Source organism: Notolepis coatsorum (assembly GCF_963971535.1).
Source record: "Notolepis coatsorum genome assembly, chromosome: 1".
NCBI classification, from domain to species: Eukaryota; Metazoa; Chordata; class Actinopteri; order Aulopiformes; family Paralepididae; genus Notolepis; species Notolepis coatsorum.
In genome coordinates, this window is record NC_140165.1 from 71,795,272 (window position 1) to 71,817,314 (window position 22,043).

The 22,043-nt window shown below is 40.8% G+C and overlaps 1 protein-coding gene across 1 annotated transcript in view; it reads left to right on the plus strand.

The window, feature by feature from the left end:
• Positions 1–22,043, plus strand: part of slc37a3 (solute carrier family 37 member 3) — a 128,947-nt gene that overhangs the window by 101,937 nt on the left and 4,967 nt on the right. The window contains exons 6-11 of the mRNA XM_084317643.1: positions 678–774; positions 12,033–12,117; positions 14,929–15,158; positions 16,404–16,545; positions 17,171–17,272; positions 18,469–18,668. Coding sequence (XP_084173769.1) covers positions 678–774; positions 12,033–12,117; positions 14,929–15,158; positions 16,404–16,545; positions 17,171–17,272; positions 18,469–18,668 — 856 coding nt within the window. The remainder of the gene's footprint in view (positions 1–677; positions 775–12,032; positions 12,118–14,928; positions 15,159–16,403; positions 16,546–17,170; positions 17,273–18,468; positions 18,669–22,043) is intronic.

Consider the following 22,043-nt stretch of genomic DNA (forward strand, 5'->3'; position numbering starts at 1 on the left):
GTGTGTTCTATGTGTGTTCCATGTGTGTTCTATGCATGTTCCATGCGTGTTCCATGTGTGTTCCATGTGTGTTCTATGTGTGTTCCATGTGTGTTCTATGCATGTTACATGTGTGTTCCATGCGTGTTCCATGTGTGTTCCATGCGTGTTCCATGTGTGTTCCATGTGTGTTCTATGCATGTTCCATGTGTGTTCCATGCATGTTCCATGTGTGTTCCATGTGTGTTCCATGCGTGTTCCATGTGTGTTCCATGTGTGTTCTATGTGTGTTCCATGCATGTTCTATGTGTGTTCCATGTGTGTTCCATGTGTGTTCTGTGTGTTCTATGCGTGTTCCATGTGTGTTCCATGTGTGTTCCATGCGTGTTCCATGCATGTTCTATGCATGCTCCATGTGTGTTCCATGCGTGTTCCATGTGTGTGCGTGTTCCATGCGTGTTCTCTGCATGTTCCATGTGTGTTCTCTGCATGTTCCATGTGTGTTCTCTGCATGTTCCATGTGTGTTCCATGCATGTTCCATGTGTGTTCCATGCATGTTCCATGCATGTTCTATGTGTGTTCCATGCGTGTTCTATGCCTGTTCCATGTGTGTTCTATGTGTGTTCCATGCATGTTCTATGCATGTTCCATGTGTGTTCTATGTGTGTTCCATGCGTGTTCTATGCGTGTCCCCCAGGCGTGGCTTCGTGTTCGGCCTGTGGAGCGCCTGTGCGTCTGTGGGCAACATTCTGGGAGCGTTCCTGGCCTCCAGCGTGCTGAAGTACGGATACGAGGTGAGACGGACACATTTCACATCTTCAAAACGTCTGACGACCACCTGCCCTCAGAAGGTCTCATTGAGGCATGGTGTCCTATGATCTATAATCTGAATTAAATTGTTGTGACTGAATAGTTAAACCTTCAGTATGTTGTGATGTATGTTAACCTTCAGTATGTTGTGATGCATGTTAACCTTCAGTATGATGTATGTTAACCTTCAGTATGTTGTGATGTATGTTAACCTTCAGTATGTTGTGATGTATGTTAACCTTCAGTATGTTGTGATGTATGTTAACCTTCAGTATGATGTATGTTAACCTTCAGTATGATGTATGTTAACCTTCAGTATGTTGTGATGTATGTTAACCTTCAGTATGTTGTGATGTATGTTAACCTTCAGTATGATGTATGTTAACCTTCAGTATGATGTATGTTAACCTTCAGTATGTTGTGATGTATGTTAACCTTCAGTATGTTGTGATGTATGTTAACCTTCAGTATGTTGTATGTTAACCTTCAGTATGTTGTGATGTATGTTAACCTTCAGTATGTTGTGATGTATGTTAACCTTCAGTATGTTGTATGTTAACCTTCAGTATGATGTATGTTAACCTTCAGTATGTTGTGATGTATGTTAACCTTCAGTATGTTGTGATGTATGTTAACCTTCAGTATGTTGTGATGTATGTTAACCTCCAGTATGTTGTATGTTAACCTTCAGTATGATGTGATGTATGTTAACCTTCAGTATGTTGTGATGTATGTTAACCTTCAGTATGTTGTGATGTATGTTAACCTTCAGTATGTTGTGATGTATGTTAACCGTCAGTATGATGTGATGTATGTTAACCTTCAGTATGATGTGATGTATGTTAACCTTCAGTATGTTGTGTTGTATGTTAACCTTCAGTATGATGTGATGTATGTTAACCTTCAGTATGTTGTGTTGTATGTTAACCTTCAGTATGATGTGATGTATGTTAACCTTCAGTATGATGTATGTTAACCTTCAGTATGTTGTGATGTATGTTAACCTTCAGTATGATGTGATGTATGTTAACCTTCAGTATGATGTATGTTAACCTTCAGTATGTTGTGATGTATGTTAACCTTCAGTATGATGTGATGTATGTTAACCTTCAGTATGATGTGATGTATGTTAACCTTCAGTATGTTGTGATGTATGTTAACACTTTGATCGCCGGGGTTAAATTCATAATTTACCATCCCTCGCCAGCCCTATTTAACATGGAGAAGTTCCCCTTCTTTGCAGGGCTATAACTTTTTAAATTGTATTGCTAAATTGACATTACTATGGCCCATTCAACGTTTTATATCTATTGTTCAGGGTGTAGCAACGTTATACTTTTTCATTCACATATTCATACTAAAATACGGTCTAAAGTATAAGTATGTTTTTATCGTTTTCTGCAGATTTCTCCAGAACTTGATTTATAGCCCTAAATGCATTATATTGATGATCAAATACAGTTTGGTAGGAATCTGTGCGAGATAAAACATTTCAAATGGACGTACTTCTAAAAGTTACTACGTATGATCTGATGATGACCGGATGGGGGGGGGGGGTCGTTTATAATTCCGTGGGCAACGTTATATCATTCATCTAGTGTGGGTGATATGATCATTACAGCAGTTAGTATAGAAGACATTACAAAATAACGCTGAAACTCACCGTAGCTTCCTCTCGCCGTTGGGAGATGAGCGTGGAACAGAATTTTTTCTATTATGGGGTGTTGAAATATCCGATCCATTTCCAGGTTGTATAATAGTATATACGTCCAAATCATGTTGTTTATCGAGTTATTGGTAACGGATCACTATCCGTCGTGATCAGCTCGAGTCCTGGGACTATTACAGAGTGATCGGACCAAATTGAAATGAGCACCAGCTTCCACTTCCTGTTTCTTCCCTGGGCGATCCACCGATCGGCCACCAGATGGCGCTCTTGAACCGTTAGAGAGTTGATAGGGGCTCACCAGTACATCTCATGTCTCCAGGGGAGAAATATGATTTCGATCACAGATTTTTGAAATATTGATATCAAAGACGCTGTCCAGCGTCTTCGGCAGAATGAGCATGGCGGGGAATGACGTGTTCCAGCGTCAACGGCGATTAAAGTGTTAACCTTCAGTATGTTGTGATGTATGTTAACCTTCAGTATGTTGTGATGTATGTTAACCTTCAGTATGATGTATGTTAACCTTCAGTATGTTGTGATGTATGTTAACCTTCAGTATGTTGTGATGTATGTTAACCTTCAGTATGTTGTGATGTATGTTAACCTTCAGTATGATGTATGTTAACCTTCAGTATGTTGTGATGTATGTTAACCTTCAGTATGTTGTGATGTATGTTAACCTTCAGTATGATGTATGTTAACCTTCAGTATGATGTATGTTAACCTTCAGTATGTTGTGATGTATGTTAACCTTCAGTATGTTGTGATGTATGTTAACCTTCAGTATGTTGTATGTTAACCTTCAGTATGTTGTGATGTATGTTAACCTTCAGTATGTTGTGATGTATGTTAACCTTCAGTATGTTGTGATGTATGTTAACCTTCAGTATGTTATATGTTAACCTTCAGTATGATGTATGTTAACCTTCAGTATGTTGTGATGTATGTTAACCTTCAGTATGTTGTGATGTATGTTAACCTTCAGTATGTTGTATGTTAACCTTCAGTATGTTGTGATGTATGTTAACCTTCAGTATGTTGTGATGTATGTTAACCTTCAGTATGTTGTATGTTAACCTTCAGTATGATGTGATGTATGTTAACCTTCAGTATGTTGTGATGTATGTTAACCTTCAGTATGTTGTGATGTATGTTAACCTTCAGTATATTGTGATGTATGTTAACCGTCAGTATGATGTGATGTATGTTAACCTTCAGTATGTTGTGTTGTATGTTAACCTTCAGTATGATGTGATGTATGTTAACCTTCAGTATGTTGTGTTGTATGTTAACCTTCAGTATGATGTGATGTATGTTAACCTTCAGTATGATGTATGTTAACCTTCAGTATGTTGTGATGTATGTTAACCTTCAGTATGATGTGATGTATGTTAACCTTCAGTATGATGTATGTTAACCTTCAGTATGTTGTGATGTATGTTAACCTTCAGTATGATGTGATGTATGTTAACCTTCAGTATGATGTGATGTATGTTAACCTTCAGTATGTTGTGATGTATGTTAACACTTTGATCGCCGGGGTTAAATTCATAATTTACCATCCCTCGCCAGCCCTATTTAACATGGAGAAGTTCCCCTTCTTTGCAGGGCTATAACTTTTTAAATTGTATTGCTAAATTGACATTACTATGGCCCATTCAACGTTTTATATCTATTGTTCAGGGTGTAGCAACGTTATACTTTTTCATTCACATATTCATACTAAAATACGGTCTAAAGTATAAGTATGTTTTTATCGTTTTCTGCAGATTTCTCCAGAACTTGATTTATAGCCCTAAATGCATTATATTGATGATCAAATACAGTTTGGTAGGAATCTGTGCGAGATAAAACATTTCAAATGGACGTACTTCTAAAAGTTACTACGTATGATCTGATGATGACCGGATGGGGGGGGGGGGTCGTTTATAATTCCGTGGGCAACGTTATATCATTCATCTAGTGTGGGTGATATGATCATTACAGCAGTTAGTATAGAAGACATTACAAAATAACGCTGAAACTCACCGTAGCTTCCTCTCGCCGTTGGGAGATGAGCGTGGAACAGAATTTTTTCTATTATGGGGTGTTGAAATATCCGATCCATTTCCAGGTTGTATAATAGTATATACGTCCAAATCATGTTGTTTATCGAGTTATTGGTAACGGATCACTATCCGTCGTGATCAGCTCGAGTCCTGGGACTATTACAGAGTGATCGGACCAAATTGAAATGAGCACCAGCTTCCACTTCCTGTTTCTTCCCTGGGCGATCCACCGATCGGCCACCAGATGGCGCTCTTGAACCGTTAGAGAGTTGATAGGGGCTCACCAGTACATCTCATGTCTCCAGGGGAGAAATATGATTTCGATCACAGATTTTTGAAATATTGATATCAAAGACGCTGTCCAGCGTCTTCGGCAGAATGAGCATGGCGGGGAATGACGTGTTCCAGCGTCAACGGCGATTAAAGTGTTAACCTTCAGTATGTTGTGATGTATGTTAACCTTCAGTATGTTGTGATGTATGTTAACCTTCAGTATGATGTATGTTAACCTTCAGTATGTTGTGATGTATGTTAACCTTCAGTATGTTGTGATGTATGTTAACCTTCAGTATGTTGTGATGTATGTTAACCTTCAGTATGATGTATGTTAACCTTCAGTATGTTGTGATGTATGTTAACCTTCAGTATGTTGTGATGTATGTTAACCTTCAGTATGATGTATGTTAACCTTCAGTATGATGTATGTTAACCTTCAGTATGTTGTGATGTATGTTAACCTTCAGTATGTTGTGATGTATGTTAACCTTCAGTATGTTGTATGTTAACCTTCAGTATGTTGTGATGTATGTTAACCTTCAGTATGTTGTGATGTATGTTAACCTTCAGTATGTTGTGATGTATGTTAACCTTCAGTATGTTGTATGTTAACCTTCAGTATGATGTATGTTAACCTTCAGTATGTTGTGATGTATGTTAACCTTCAGTATGTTGTGATGTATGTTAACCTTCAGTATGTTGTATGTTAACCTTCAGTATGTTGTGATGTATGTTAACCTTCAGTATGTTGTGATGTATGTTAACCTTCAGTATGTTGTATGTTAACCTTCAGTATGATGTGATGTATGTTAACCTTCAGTATGTTGTGATGTATGTTAACCTTCAGTATGTTGTGATGTATGTTAACCTTCAGTATATTGTGATGTATGTTAACCGTCAGTATGATGTGATGTATGTTAACCTTCAGTATGTTGTGTTGTATGTTAACCTTCAGTATGATGTGATGTATGTTAACCTTCAGTATGTTGTGTTGTATGTTAACCTTCAGTATGATGTGATGTATGTTAACCTTCAGTATGATGTATGTTAACCTTCAGTATGTTGTGATGTATGTTAACCTTCAGTATGATGTGATGTATGTTAACCTTCAGTATGATGTATGTTAACCTTCAGTATGTTGTGATGTATGTTAACCTTCAGTATGATGTGATGTATGTTAACCTTCAGTATGATGTGATGTATGTTAACCTTCAGTATGTTGTGATGTATGTTAACACTTTGATCGCCGGGGTTAAATTCATAATTTACCATCCCTCGCCAGCCCTATTTAACATGGAGAAGTTCCCCTTCTTTGCAGGGCTATAACTTTTTAAATTGTATTGCTAAATTGACATTACTATGGCCCATTCAACGTCTTATATCTATTGTTCAGGGTGTAGCAACGTTATACTTTTTCATTCACATATTCATACTAAAATACGGTCTAAAGTATAAGTATGTTTTTATCGTTTTCTGCAGATTTCTCCAGAACTTGATTTATAGCCCTAAATGCATTATATTGATGATCAAATACAGTTTGGTAGGAATCTGTGTGAGATAAAAAATTTCAAATGGACGTACTTCTAAAAGTTACTACGTATGATCTGATGATGACCGGATGGGGGGGGGGTCGTTTATAATTCCGTGGGCAACGTTATATCATTCATCTAGTGTGGGTGATATGATCATTACAGCAGTTAGTATAGAAGACATTACAAAATAACGCTGAAACTCACCGTAGCTTCCTCTCGCCGTTGGGAGATGAGCGTGGAACAGAATTTTTTCTATTATGGGATGTCGAAATATCCGATCCATTTCCAGGTTGTATAATAGTATATACGTCCAAATCATGTTGTTTATCGAGTTATTGGTAACGGATCACTATCCGTCGTGATCAGCTCGAGTCCTGGGACTATTACCGAGTGATCGGACCAAATTGAAATGAGCACCAGCTTCCACTTCCTGTTTCTTCCCTGGGCGATCCACCGATCGGCCACCAGATGGCGCTCTTGAACCGTTAGAGAGTTGATAGGGGCTCACCAGTACATCTCATGTCTCCGGGGGAGAAATATGATTTCGATCACAGATTTTTGAAATATTGATATCAAAGACGCTGTCCAGCGTCTTCGGCAGAATGAGCATGGCGGGGAATGACGTGTTCCAGCGTCAACGGCGATTAAAGTGTTAACCTTCAGTATGTTGTGATGTATGTTAACCTTCAGTATGTTGTGATGTATGTTAACCTTCAGTATGATGTATGTTAACCTTCAGTATGTTGTGATTTATGTTAACCTTCAGTATGTTGTGATGTATGTTAACCTTCAGTATGTTGTGATGTATGTTAACCTTCAGTATGATGTATGTTAACCTTCAGTATGATGTATGTTAACCTTCAGTATGTTGTGATGTATGTTAACCTTCAGTATGTTGTGATGTATGTTAACCTTCAGTATGATGTATGTTAACCTTCAGTATGATGTATGTTAACCTTCAGTATGTTGTGATGTATGTTAACCTTCAGTATGTTGTGATGTATGTTAACCTTCAGTATGTTGTATGTTAACCTTCAGTATGTTGTGATGTATGTTAACCTTCAGTATGTTGTGATGTATGTTAACCGTCAGTATGATGTGATGTATGTTAACCTTCAGTATGATGTGATGTATGTTAACCTTCAGTATGTTGTGTTGTATGTTAACCTTCAGTATGATGTGATGTATGTTAACCTTCAGTATGTTGTGTTGTATGTTAACCTTCAGTATGATGTGATGTATGTTAACCTTCAGTATGATGTATGTTAACCTTCAGTATGTTGTGATGTATGTTAACCTTCAGTATGATGTGATGTATGTTAACCTTCAGTATGTTGTATGTTAACCTTCAGTATGTTGTGATGTATGTTAACCTTCAGTATGTTGTGATGTATGTTAACCTTCAGTATGATGTATGTTAACCTTCAGTATGTTGTGATGTATGTTAACCTTCAGTATGTTGTGTTGTATGTTAACCTTCAGTATGTTGTGATGTATGTTAACTTTCAGTATGATGTGATGTATGTTAACCTTCAGTATGATGTATGTTAACCTTCAGTATGTTGTGATGTATGTTAACCTTCAGTATGTTGTGATGTATGTTAACCTTCAGTATGATGTGATGTATGTTAACCTTCAGTATGTTGTGATGTATGTTAACCTTCATTATGTTGTGATGTATGTTAACCTTCAGTATGTTGTGTTGTATGTTAACCTTCAGTATGTTGTGATGTATGTTAACTTTCAGTATGATGTGATGTATGTTAACCTTCAGTATGTTGTGATGTATGTTAACCTTCAGTATGTTGTGTTGTATGTTAACCTTCAGTATGATGTATGTTAACCTTCAGTATGCTGTGATGTATGTTAACCTTCAGTATGTTGTATGTTAACCTTCAGTATGTTGTGATGTATGTTAACCTTCAGTATGTTGTGATGTATGTTAACCTTCAGTATGTTGTGATGTATGTTAACCTTCAGTATGATGTGATGTATGTTAACCTTCAGTATGTTGTGATGTATGTTAACCTTCAGTATGTTGTGATGTATGTTAACCTTCAGTATGTTGTGATGTATGTTAACCTTCAGTATGTTGTATGTTAACCTTCAGTATGTTGTGATGTATGTTAACCTTCAGTATGTTGTGATGTATGTTAACCTTCAGTATGTTGTGATGTATGTTAACCTTCAGTATGTTGTGATGTATGTTAACCTTCAGTATGTTGTGATGTATGTTAACCTTCATGTGATGTATGTTAACCTTCAGTATGTTGTGATGTATGTTAACCTTCAGTATGTTGTAATGTATGTTAACCTTCAGTATGATGTGATGTATGTTAACCTTCAGTATGTTGTGATGTATGTTAACCTTCAGTATGATGTGTTGTATGTTAACCTTCAGTATGTTGTGATGTATGTTAACCTTCAGTATGTTGTGATGTATGTTAACCTTCAGTATGTTGTGATGTATGTTAACCTTCAGTATGTTTTATGTTAACCTTCAGTATGATGTGATGTATGTTAACCTTCAGTATGTTGTGATGTATGTTAACCTTCAGTATGTAGTGATGTATGTTAACCTTCAGTATGTTGTGATATATGTTCAAGTTTCAAGTTCAAGTTTCTTTAATAGTTGTCATACAGAAGTACAGAATACTTTTATACAAAATGCTTCTTTCTGTTACGCTCCAGAGACTGTGCTAGACAAAAGATAAGTATCAAATAAAATAGTATAGCATGTAAAAATAGAAGTAAAAATAGAAGTCACGTACATAGACACAGTGTTCAGTATATACATATGTACAATGTTCGATGCAGAATAGAAGTAACTGAGTTACCATACAATATACAATATACTATGCAATATACTAATATACAATACTATATAGTGCAAAGCAGAAATGGGATGAGGTACAATTTAGGTACAATTTACAGTAAGGTGTACTGAGGTATGGGTTGTAGTGCAAATCCTTTACCAATAAATATAAAGTGTGTTTAGGTGTTCTAAGGTGTGGAGAGTGGGTGCTGCAGTGTGTTGTTTGTTTAAAGTGAGTGTGTGCGTGTGGATGTGTGTGTTGTGAGTGCATTTTAACCTTCAGTGTGTTGTGTTGTATGTTAACCTTCAGTATGTTGTGATGTATGTTAACCTTCAGTATGTTGTGATGTATGTTAACCTTCAGTATGTTGTGATGTATGTTAACCTTCAGTATGTTGTGATGTATGTTAACCTTCAGTATGTTGTGATGTATGTTAACCTTCAGTATGATGTGATGTATGTTAACCTTCAGTATGATGTGATGTATGTTAACCTTCAGTATGATGTGATGTATGTTAACCTTCAGTATGTTGTGATGTATGTTAACCTTCAGTATGTTGTGATGTATGTTAACCTTCAGTATGTTGTGATGTATGTTAACCTTCAGTATGTTGTGTTGTATGTTAACCTTCAGTATGTTGTATGTTAACCTTCAGTATGTTGTGATGTATGTTAACCTTCAGTATGTTGTGATGTATGTTAACCTTCAGTATGTTGTGATGTATGTTAACCTTCAGTATGATGTATGTTAACCTTCAGTATGTTGTGATGTATGTTAACCTTCAGTATGTTGTGATGTATGTTAACCTTCAGTATGTTGTGATGTATGTTAACCTTCAGTATGATGTATGTTAACCTTCAGTATGTTGTGATGTATGTTAACCTTCAGTATGTTGTGATGTATGTTAACCTTCAGTATGTTGTGATGTATGTTAACCTTCAGTATGATGTATGTTAACCTTCAGTATGATGCATGTTAACCTTCAGTATGTTGTGATGTATGTTAACCTTCAGTATGTTGTGATGTATGTTAACCTTCAGTATGATGTATGTTAACCTTCAGTATGATGTATGTTAACCTTCAGTATGTTGTGATGTATGTTAACCTTCAGTATGTTGTGATGTATGTTAACCTTCAGTATGTTGTATGTTAACCTTCAGTATGTTGTGATATATGTTAACCTTCAGTATGTTCTGATGTATGTTAACCGTCAGTATGATGTGATGTATGTTAACCTTCAGTATGATGTGATGTATGTTAACCTTCAGTATGTTGTGTTGTATGTTAACCTTCAGTATGATGTGATGTATGTTAACCTTCAGTATGTTGTGTTGTATGTTAACCTTCAGTATGATGTGATGTATGTTAACCTTCAGTATGGTTAACCTTCAGTATGTTGTGATGTATGTTAACCTTCAGTATGATGTGATGTATGTTAACCTTCAGTATGTTGTATTTTAACCTTCAGTATGTTGTGATGTATGTTAACCTTCAGTATGTTGTGATGTATGTTAACCTTCAGTATGATGTATGTTAACCTTCAGTATGTTGTGATGTATGTTAACCTTCAGTATGTTGTGTTGTATGTTAACCTTCAGTATGTTGTGATGTATGTTAACTTTCAGTATGATGTGATGTATGTTAACCTTCAGTATGATGTATGTTAACCTTCAGTATGTTGTGATGTATGTTAACCTTCAGTATGTTGTGATGTATGTTAACCTTCAGTATGATGTGATGTATGTTAACCTTCAGTATGTTGTGATGTATGTTAACCTTCAGTATGTTGTGATGTATGTTAACCTTCAGTATGATGTGATGTATGTTAACATTCAGTATGTTGTGATGTATGTTAACCTTCAGTATGATGTATGTTAACCTTCAGTATGTTGTGATGTATGTTAACCTTCAGTATGATGTGATGTATGTTAACCTTCAGTATGTTCTATGTTAACCTTCAGTATGTTGTGTTGTATGTTAACCTTCAGTATGTTGTATGTTAACCTTCAGTATGTTGTATGTTAACCTTCAGTATGTTGTATGTTAACCTTCAGTATGTTGTGATGTATGTTAACCTTCAGTATGTTGTGATGTATGTTAACCTTCAGTATGTTGTGATGTATGTTAACCTTCAGTATGTTGTGATGTATGTTAACTTTCAGTATGTTGTGATTAGGGATGGGTACCTTTCACATTTGAACCGATACCGGTACCGGTACCTGTGAATCGATACCGGTACACAACGGTACCTTTTTTCGGTACTTTAGTCTCAAGAAATTTAATTTACCTACCTCAGTCGTAAAAAAAGAAATCCAAACTTCAAATAACTACAATTTCGACAGTTTTCGGCTTGTCATTGCTCCGACTGCTTTGTTGTTGAATCAAGTCAAATCCTAGGTAAGCATGTATTGTGCGTGTGAACGTTGACATGAAAAGAAAAAAGTAAAAAAAAAAAAATTCATAATTTTTTTTTCTTTTTTTTTCTTCTGTTTCTCACTTGATTCGATACTCAGTAGTACCGACGTGTTTCGGTTCGGTACCTCAAACGTACCGAATTCGGTACCCATCCCTAGTTGTGATGTATGTTAACCTTCAGTATGTTGTGATGTATGTTAACCTTCAGTATGTTGTGTTGTATGTTAACCTTCAGTATGATGTATGTTAACCTTCAGTATGTTGTGATGTATGTTAACTTTCAGTATGATGTGATGTATGTTAACCTTCAGTATGTTGTGATGTATGTTAAACTTCAGTATGTTGTGATGTATGTTAACCTTCAGTATGTTGTATGTTAACCTTCAGTATGTTGTGATGTATGTTAACCTTCAGTATGTTGTGATGTATGTTAACCTTCAGTATGTTGTATGTTAACATGTATGTATGTTGATGTGATGTCTACAGTATGCGTTCCTCGTGACCTCGGTGGTACAGTTTGCTGGTGGAGTGGTTGTATTCTTCGGCCTCCTAACATCCCCCAAGGAAGTGGGTAAGCAGCCCCCCCCCCCTCCTGTTAACCCTGTTAGTTAATTATATTGATTAGGGATGGGACTTTCTAGCAAAAGTGCTATTCGAAAATTCGTGTTTCATAATATCGAATATTTGCCCCCCCCCCCCAAAAAAAGTATATAGCCTATATAATTTTTTTTTATATTAACACTATGATCGCCGGGGACGAGTTAAGACGTCATTCCTAGCCATGCTCATTCTGCCGAAGACGCCGTAACTCGTCTTTGATGTCAATATTTCAAAAATCTGTGACCGAAATCATATTTCCCCTCCGGAGCCCTGAGACACACTGCAAAGCTCCACTCAACTCTCTAGCGGTTCAAGAGCGCCATCTGGTGGCCGATCGGCAGATCGCCAACCGGAAATGAGCCTTTGAACCGGTAGTGCTCATCCATATGTGGTCCGGGCACTCGCTATCGTTAGAGAGACTCCGTCTTGATACAGTGAACATCGATCGGTGCAAATAACTCGAAAAAACAACATGATTTGGACGTATATACTATTATACAACCTGGAAATGGATCTGGCATTTCTCCATCCCATAATAGAAAAAAATTCTGTTCCACGCTCATCTGCCAGCGGCGCGAGGCAGCCACGGTAAGATTCAGCGTTATATTCTAACGTGTTCCATATAAACTGCTATGATGAACATATGACCCACTCTGGATGAATCATCTAACGCTGCCCACGGAATTATAAACGATCCCCCGCCCATCCGGTCATCATCAGATGACATGTAGTAACTTCTAGAACCACGTCCAGTTGACATTTTTTATCTCGCGTCGATTGCTATCAAACTGTATTTCATCATCAATATAATGCATTTGGAGCTATAAATCAAGTTCTGGAGAAAGCTGCAGAAAACGATAAAAACATACTTATACTTTAGACCATATTTTAGTATGAATATGTGAATGAAAAAGTTTAACGTTGCTACACCCTGAACAATACATATAGGACATTGAATGGGCCATAATAATGGCAATGTAGCAATAGAATTTAAAAAGTTATAGCCCTGCAAAGAAGGGGAACTTCTCCATAGACAAATAGAGCTGGCGAGGGATGGTAAATTATGAATTTAACCCATGGCGATCAAAGTGTTAATTTTAATTATTATTATTTTTTATTTTTTTATCAGCTAACCGGCAAAAAATCTAAATAATAATAATAATAATAATAAATTGGATTTTAACACTTTGACGACCGGCGCCCCGTGCGGATTTAGGCCTCAGAGGACAGCAGAAAGTAAACAAACCGATGTACTTTCAAAGAGCTTTATATATCATTTATAGTATTGCTATCTGTCCATTCTCATTGTCACTTGAGTGCATAAACCGTGCCTTCATAATGGCTTAAAGAAAAAAAAATCCATCGGTTGGTTGTCATTTTATAGCGTCGTGAATATAAGGTATAACACACTTTTCGTCTAGGCTTTTTTCCCGGGAGCTAGATATGAGGCTAAACGTTGGCGCCGTTATATCAAACGCCATTTCTGCTGTATATACATACGAATGAAATAAAACAAACTGCGTAGCATCCGGACTATTACAGAGCATCTATGGATGAAATGGGGGTGGCGGGGAACGCCGATTACTATTATTGATCTGCAATACAGTGTGCGTTCAATATAGCATTTTCATTGACCAATCACGTTATGTTATAAAACAATGTCCAATCCAGCTGTAATTTGGGGTAATATTATCCTACCATCAGGCCATGTGATTGCCGGCAGCATTTCCTCACCACTCATCGGATTCTGGTAGATCGATATGCACATTGGCTAATCATAAATCCCATTATTCCACGCTGATAAAACCGCTCGCCAAACTAATCCAAGATGGAGGATGTTCGGCTGGGATCAGGGAACTATGATCCGCCCACAGAATTGTACTTTAAAAAAGAAAATTAAATTCACAATGATACTGCAGTGGAGCGATGGCGCCCCTAAGCGGGTTTGGCCGGTACTGCATGTTTTGAAAATCAAATATCTGAAAAGATGCTGGTAGTGGATCGGGTACCTAAGAAGCGCTATAAATATGGAATAAAACAATAACAACTCGTCACGTATATACTCGTGGCTCTGGTCCACATCGCGCTTTTTCAAAACACGTATATATACGTGGACGGACGCCATAGTGTTAAGAGAGAAGCGCCTTTCTCAGACTCAAGGACACAAGTACAAGGAAATAAAATATTTGAAGAAATACGATAAAAAAATTTAAATTATGAATATATGTGTATAGTAACAACAGGAAGAAACAAATAAGATTACAAAAAAGACCATTCACTATCGTAGCCTATAATAACAGCATTGCATTTGGCCTATCAACCGACTTTAATAAACAAACAGAAACAGTAGCATGTGCATCTTTTTGATCAATTAGGCTATGAAAATTAGGCTGCCTCTAAATATAAAAAGGAATTAAATAAGAATGTTTGCTTTAATAAAAAAAAAGCTTGTTATATAATTTTTTTTAAATAAATTATATATATATATATTTTTAACAAAACGAATATTCGATTGTAAAAAAAAATTAAATCAATCTTAATAACAGAAACGACTATTCGAATTTTCGAATATTCGGTCCCATCCCTAATATTGATTTGTTATATTGTTTACACTGCTTGTTTTTATTACCTGTATCCCCCCCTCCCCCCACGCTGCTATGATGCCTGCGTTTCCCGAGGGGATCAATAAAGGAACATCTCATCTTATATATTATTTTGGATGTGTGTGAGATTATGTGTTTTAGGTGAAGTCTCCCTCTAAGGCTTGTGATCTGTGTGTCAGGTCTGAGTCTGGAGCCGCAGACGGACCTGAGGCCTGTGGAGAGCGACGCAGACAGCCACCGGCCCCTGATGAGCGACGAGGAGGGGGCCGAGGAAGAGGAGGGCGGGGCGTGCGACGGGGGCTACTACTCTGTGCAGCAGCCAGACGAGCAGACGGACCCCCAGACGGACCCCCAGGCCCCTGCAGCCGTGGGCTTCTGCCAGGCCTTCTGTCTGCCCGGGGTGCTGCCCGTGAGTCCAGGTCCATTCTCCTTCTGAAAGCCACAGGACCAGCCAACTCGTTTTTATCAATAGAATAGAATAGAATAGAATAGAATAGAATAGAAATCCTTTAATAATCCAGAGGGAAATTCGGCCACTACAGATCGCTGACATTGAACAACAATATACATTTAGGTAGTCAATAGGACTAAAATAGGAATTAGAATATAATAATATTAAAAATAAGAATAAAATAGAATAAAGAATAAAATACGGTCCGGGATCTACATTCTGGTATGTATATACATTCTAAAATCTTAAACTATCCAGCCAAAAATATACAGAAATATACAGTAAAATGTACAGTAATAAGAGAATGTAAAGTGAAAAGTGTCCAGGAGGATTGTGAGAAGGAAGATTTGGCCCGGCTGTGCTGTCACCCTGTGCTCAGTGATGCAGTGAGGCACAGTGATGCGTTGTAACGTCTGATGGCTGTTGGAATGAAGGACTTCCTGTGCCGTTCAGTGCTGCATTTGGGTAGTGTGAGCCTATAGCACTGAACATGCTCCTCCTGTCAGCCAAGTCTGTGTGTAGTGGGTGGGAGGGGTTTCTCCTGATGGCCTGGAGGCGTCTAGTTTTGTACCAACGGATTTCCAGTTCCGCGTTCGTGTACTGCGATCTGATTGGCCACTGATGTTTCTGGTGCGATCTGATTGGCCACTGACGTTTCTGGTCATGTGACATGTGCGCCCAATCGCGTGACGCGCCCATTTCCGCCTCGACCAGCAGCAAACTACCTAACGCCTAGTTTATCACTGGTTAAGCTTAGGCGACTCTTTCGAAGTTGGTTAAGGTTAGAGTATGGAATCAGGGCTGGTGTTCTATCGGCCTGCTCTAAGACAAACTCTAACCTTAACCAACTTCGAAAGAGTGCCTAAGCTTAACCAGTGAAAGAAACAGGCGTCACACGATTGGCGCGACCAGAAACGTCAGTGGCCAATCAGAGCGCAGAACGCGAACGCGGAACTGGAAATCCGTTGGTAAAAGTATTCAGGCGGCCTGGAGCTTAGCAAGGTTCCTCATCTCCGCCACCCTCGCTAGGGAGTCCAGCTCCACCCCAACCACCGCTACTGGCCTTCCTGACCAGCTTCTCCAGCCTGGTTGTGTCCCCTGCTCTCAGTCCGCTTCCCCAGCAGGTCACAGCGTTATGTAGTACTAAGGATGGCTGAAGTGTGTCATGATTTCAGAGCCACGCTCTGGTTGTGTGTGTTGCAGTACTCTCTGGCCTACGCCTGCCTGAAGCTGGTGAACTACTCCTTCTTCTTCTGGCTCCCGTTCTACCTGAGTAACAACTACGGCTGGAAGGAGGCGGAGGCCGACCGTCTGTCTGTCTGGTACGACGTGGGAGGCATCATCGGTGAGCTGTAGACGTGGAATGAAAGAGACTCTCACTATAGACCTCTCACGGTGCCCGGTCAGAGAGATGGGCCGCACAGCCAGAGAGAGAGAACAAGACAGAAAGACTTTATTCTTCCTCATTTCATTCTGTTATTGTAAATACACGTCCTTTTTTATATAAAATGGATGACTCAAACTGCTTTCAATTGTTATATTTCCCAATTCTTAGCATCGTACTGTTCTTTACTAGGGTGCTCTTACTGAATGGAGCTAAAGTCATCTAACTCTCTCTCTCTCTCTCTCTCTCTCTCTCTCTCTCTCTCTCTCTCTCTCTCTCTCTGTCTCTCTCCTCTCTCTCTCTCTCTGTCTCTCTCCTCTCTCTATCTCCCTATCTCCCCCCCTCTCCCTCTCTCCCCCCCCCTCTCCCTCTCTATCTCCCCTCTCTCCCCCCCTCTCCCTCTCTCCCCTCTCCCTCTCTATCTCCCTCTCCCCCCTTCTCCCCTCTCCCCCTCTCCCCCCTCTCCCTCTCTATCTCTCCCTCTCCCCCCTCCCCTCTCTCTCCCCCCCTCTCCCCCTCTCTCTCCCTCTCTCCCCCCTCTCCCTCTCCCCCCCCCCTCTCTCCCCCCTCCCCCCCCCCCCCTCAGGAGGTACAGTGCAGGGTCTGATCTCAGACTTCATGGGGCAGAGAGCTCCTGTGTTGGCGCTCAGCCTGCTGCTGGCTATGGGAGCTCTGGTGGGCTACAGTCGTGAGTACTGTCTCTCTGTGTCTCTCTCTCTCTCTCTCTCTCTCTCTCTCTCTACAGTCGTGAGTACTGTCTCTCTCTCTCTCTCTCTACAGTCGTGAGTACTGTCTCTCTGTCGCTCTCTGGTGGGCTACAGTCGTGAGTACTGTCTCTCAGTCTCTCTCTGGTGGGCTACAGTCGTGAGTACTGTCTCTCTGTCTCTCTCTCTCTCTACAGTCATGAGTACTGTCTCTCTGTCTCTCTCTGGTGGGCTACAGTCGTGAGTACTGTCTCTCTGTCTCTCTCTGGTGGGCTACAGTCGTGAGTACTGTCTCTCTGTCTCTCTCTCTCTACAGTCGTGAGTACTGTCTCTCTGTCTCTCTCTGGTGGGCTACAGTCGTGAGTACTGTCTCTCTGTCTCTCTCTCTCTCTCTCTACAGTCGTGAGTACTGTCTCTCTGTCTCTCTCTGGTGGGCTACAGTCATGAGTACTGTCTCTCTGTCTCTCTCTCTCTGGTGGGCTACAGTCGTGAGTACTGTCTCTCTGTCTCTCTCTCTCTGGTGGGCTACAGTCGTGAGTACTGTCTCTCTGTCTCTCTCTCTCTCTCTCTACAGTCGTGAGTACTGTCTCTCTGTCTCTCTCTGGTGGGCTACAGTTGTGAGTACTGTCTCTCTGTCTCTCTCTCTCTGGTGGGCTACAGTCGTGAGTACTGTCTCTCTGTCTCTCTCTCTCTCTCTCTACAGTCGTGAGTACTGTCTCTCTGTCTCTCTCTGGTGGGCTACAGTCGTGAGTACTGTCTCTCTGTCTCTCTCTCTCTGGTGGGCTACAGTCGTGAGTACTGTCTCTCTGTCTCTCTCTCTCTCTCTACAGTCGTGAGTACTGTCTCTCTGTCTCTCTCTGGTGGGCTACAGTCGTGAGTACTGTCTCTCTGTCTCTCTCTGGTGGGCTACAGTCGTGAGTACTGTCTCTCTGTCTCTCTCTGGTGGGCTACAGTCGTGAGTACTGTCTCTCTGTCTCTCTCTCTCTGTCTCTCTCTCTCTCTCTGTCTCTCTCTCTCTGTCTCTCTCTCTCTGTCTCTCTCTCTCTCTCTCTCTCTCTCTCTCTCTCTCTCTCTCTCTCTCTCTCTCTCTCTCTCCATCAGACTCTCCTAATGACAAGGTGGTGAATGCAGCTCTCTCTCTCTCTCTCTCTCTCTCTCTCTCTCTCTCTCTCTCCATCAGACTCTCCTAATGACAAGGTGGTGAATGCAGTACTGCTGGCCACCACAGGGTTCTTCATCGGTGGTCCGTCCAACATGATCAGCTCAGCCATCTCTGCTGACCTGGGGCGGCAGGAGGCGCTGAGGGGCAGTCAGCAGGCGCTGGCCACCGTCACCGGCATCGTGGACGGCACCGGGAGCATAGGGGCCGCCGGAGGCCAGGTAAACATAGCGGTGATACCTTCCATTCATCCATTCAGCCACGTTGGCCGGCCGGCAGGTAGACATACCGGTGATACCTTCCATTCATCCATTCAGCCACGCTGGCCGGCAGTGTCTAATAGTTTATAAAAAAGACAGTGAAAAGGTATCATCTGACCAGCCAGGCTGTTTATATGAGGACTGTGTAGAGCACAATGTAGACTCCTGGTTAGCACTGGGAATGCAGACAGTGTACAACAACATTATGCCAATGAGGCAGTTTTGTGTTTCTAGGTGAGGTATTAAGTTAGCTAACTTCTGCGCGGCTGGGTGGCGTAGCGGAGATTGCGCTCGTCACCAATGCAAGAGACTCCGGTCTCGACTCCCCGAGTCAGCGTTGCCTGCGGCTTGGGCCAGTCGTCATACTATCTCAATTGGCAGAGGTAGCGGGTGGAAAGTCGATGGGTGGGGATTGGACGTTGTGGACAGCGACTCCTACAGGTCGGTTGGGTGACGCCTGTTCAGCAGAGACAGGAAGTATTGGGGGCAGCGTGAGCCTCCCACGCGTTACTCCTCGCCACTGAGAGTCCGCACTGTCTGGTGAAAAGATGCGACAGGCTGCCTCCTCGTGTACCGGAGGGGACACGTGATGCAAGGCTTCTATCCTCACTACAGCCGACCAGTGGGAGGCATAGTCTAGCAACGTTCGAGACAGGGGATGGGAGAATTGAAGCGGAGAATTGGCGATACGAAATTGGGATGGGAGAAAAATAAGGAGAAAAGGTGGATACAAAAAGAATTTGCTAACTTCTCTCTAGTTTGTGTGTGTGTGTGTGTGTGTGTGTGTGTGTGTGTGTTTGTGTACACACGACAGAGTGAGAGAAAGACAGAGAGAGAGGGATAGCGTTATAGCTAGCATAACTTTTAATGTGTGTATGTGTGTATATGAGAGAGAGATAGCATAACGTTATAGCTAGCATAACTTTTAATGTGTGTATGTGTGTATATGAGAGAGAGATAGCATAACGTTATAGCTAGCATAACTTTTAATGTGTGTATGTGTGTATATGAGAGAGAGATAGCATAACGTTATAGCTAGCATAACTTTGAATGTGTGTATGTGTGTATATGAGAGAGAGATAGCATAACGTTATAGCTAGCATAACTTTTAATGTGTGTGTATATGAGAGAGAGATAGCATAACGTTATAGCTAGCATAACTTTTAATGTGTGTGCATGTGTAAATGCAAGAGAGAGATAGCGTAACGTTATAGCTAGCATAACTTTAAATGTGTGTGTGCGTGTAAATGCGAGAGAGATAGCATAACGTTATAGCTAGCATAACTTTTAATGTGTGTGTGTATATGAGAGAGAGATAGCATAACGTTATAGCTAGCATAACTTTTAATGTGTGTGTGTGTATATGAGAGAGAGATAGCATAACGTTATAGCTAGCATAACTTTTAATGTGTGTGTGTGTGTGTGTATATGAGAGAGATAGCGTAACGTTATAGCTAGCATAACTTTAAATGTGTGTGTATATGAGAGAGAGATAAGTCATACATAGCACAAGTCCCCTCCGGTACTTGAGGTAACAGCAGTCGCAACTTTTCACCTGCGCAGCTCGATCTCTCAGTGGCGAGGAGTAACGCGTGGGAGGCTCACGCTGCCCCCGACACTTCCTGATTCTACTGCGCAGGCGCACCAACTGACCTGTAGGAGTCGCTGTCCACAACGCCCGATCCCCACCCATCAGTTTCCCACCCCCTAATACGGCCAATGTGTATTAGTATGAACGACCAGCTAAACTGAAAGCAATGTGGAGCGCTGGGCTCGAACAGGCGAGCCCAGCGTCTCCGCATTCGTGGCGAGCGTCTTGCCCACTACGCCACGTAGCCGCCCAGCTAGCATAACTTGTTATAGCTAGCATAACTTTAAATGTGTGTGCGATTGTGTGTGTGTAAATGAGAGAGAGAAAGAAAGGGGAGAGAAGGCTATGCTGGTGTCAGACACTTCTGTGGTTTGATAGAAATGAAAGTGTTTCTGTCGTCTCTGTAAAACAAAACACACTGAGCTCCAGACGGTTGCTGTGCCACTCTTCCATGTTACAGCTAAACCACAATTAACATTGCCATGGCAACGTTGGCATTTCATTGTTGTTGGCATTTCACATCCTACTGTATCTACAATCAGGGCCGCCTGGGAGAAATGCGAGGCCCTGTGCGAGATTTAAACGCGAGGCCCCCCCCCCCCCCCCCCTAAAAGGTAAAAGAAAAAGAAAAAAAATTTCATACAGTTAACACGTTGGTTGCCTTGGGTTAAATTCATGATATACCATAGGTTGCCGGCTCTATTTGTCTATGGAGAAAGTCCCCTTCTTTGCAGGGCTATAACTTTTTTAATTCTATTGCTACATTGCCATTATTAGGGCCCATTCAAAGTCCTATATGTATTGTTCATTGTGTAGCAACGTTAAACTTTTTCATTCACATATTCATAGTAAAGTATGGTCTAATGTATAAGTATGTTTTCATCTCTTTCTACAGCTTTCTCCAGAACGTGATATATAGCCCCAAATGCATTATATTGATGATGAAATACAGTTTGATGGCAATCAGCGCGATATAAAAAATTCCAACTAGACGTACTTCTAGAAGTTACTACACGTCATCTGATGTTGACCGGATGGGCGAGGGGGCGTTTATAATTCCGTGGGCAGCGTTATACCAATCATCTAATGTGGGTCAAATGTTGATAATAGCAGTTAGTATCGAAGACGGTAACGTTACACGCTCAAACTCACCCCAGTCTCCGCGCGCCGTTGGGCGATCGTCGTAGAGTAGAAATTCTATCATTATGGGATGGCGATTTACCCGGTCCATCTCCAGCTTGTATAATGGTATATACGTCCAAATCATGTTGTTTATCGAGTTATTGGCAATCGATCGCTATGTAGCCAGAGTCCCGGGACATGTACCGAGTGGCCGGAAGCAATACGGACGTCTAGCACAACCTCTATGGCACATCCTGTTTAAGCGATTGCGCCGATCGGCCACCAGATGGCGCTCCTGAACCGCCAGAGAGCTCAGTGGGTCCTGCTGGTGGATCTCAGGCCAGCGGAGGGGACATATGAATCCGATCGCAGATTTTTGAAATATTGATATAAGGACGACGTAAAGCGTCCTCCGGCAACTTTAGCATGGCCAGCAAAGACGTCTAAAGACGTTTCATGGCAGTCAAAGTGTTAACATATTCTTAAATAATAGCGCTGCCCGAGGCTGGGCATGATACAGTCAACATATAGCAAGAGAGAGCGAGAGAGAGCTCCCGTTCTACAGTCAATATACAGTGTTATCGCTGCACAGACCCGGCAGGCCGGCAATGCCCCTGACCCTC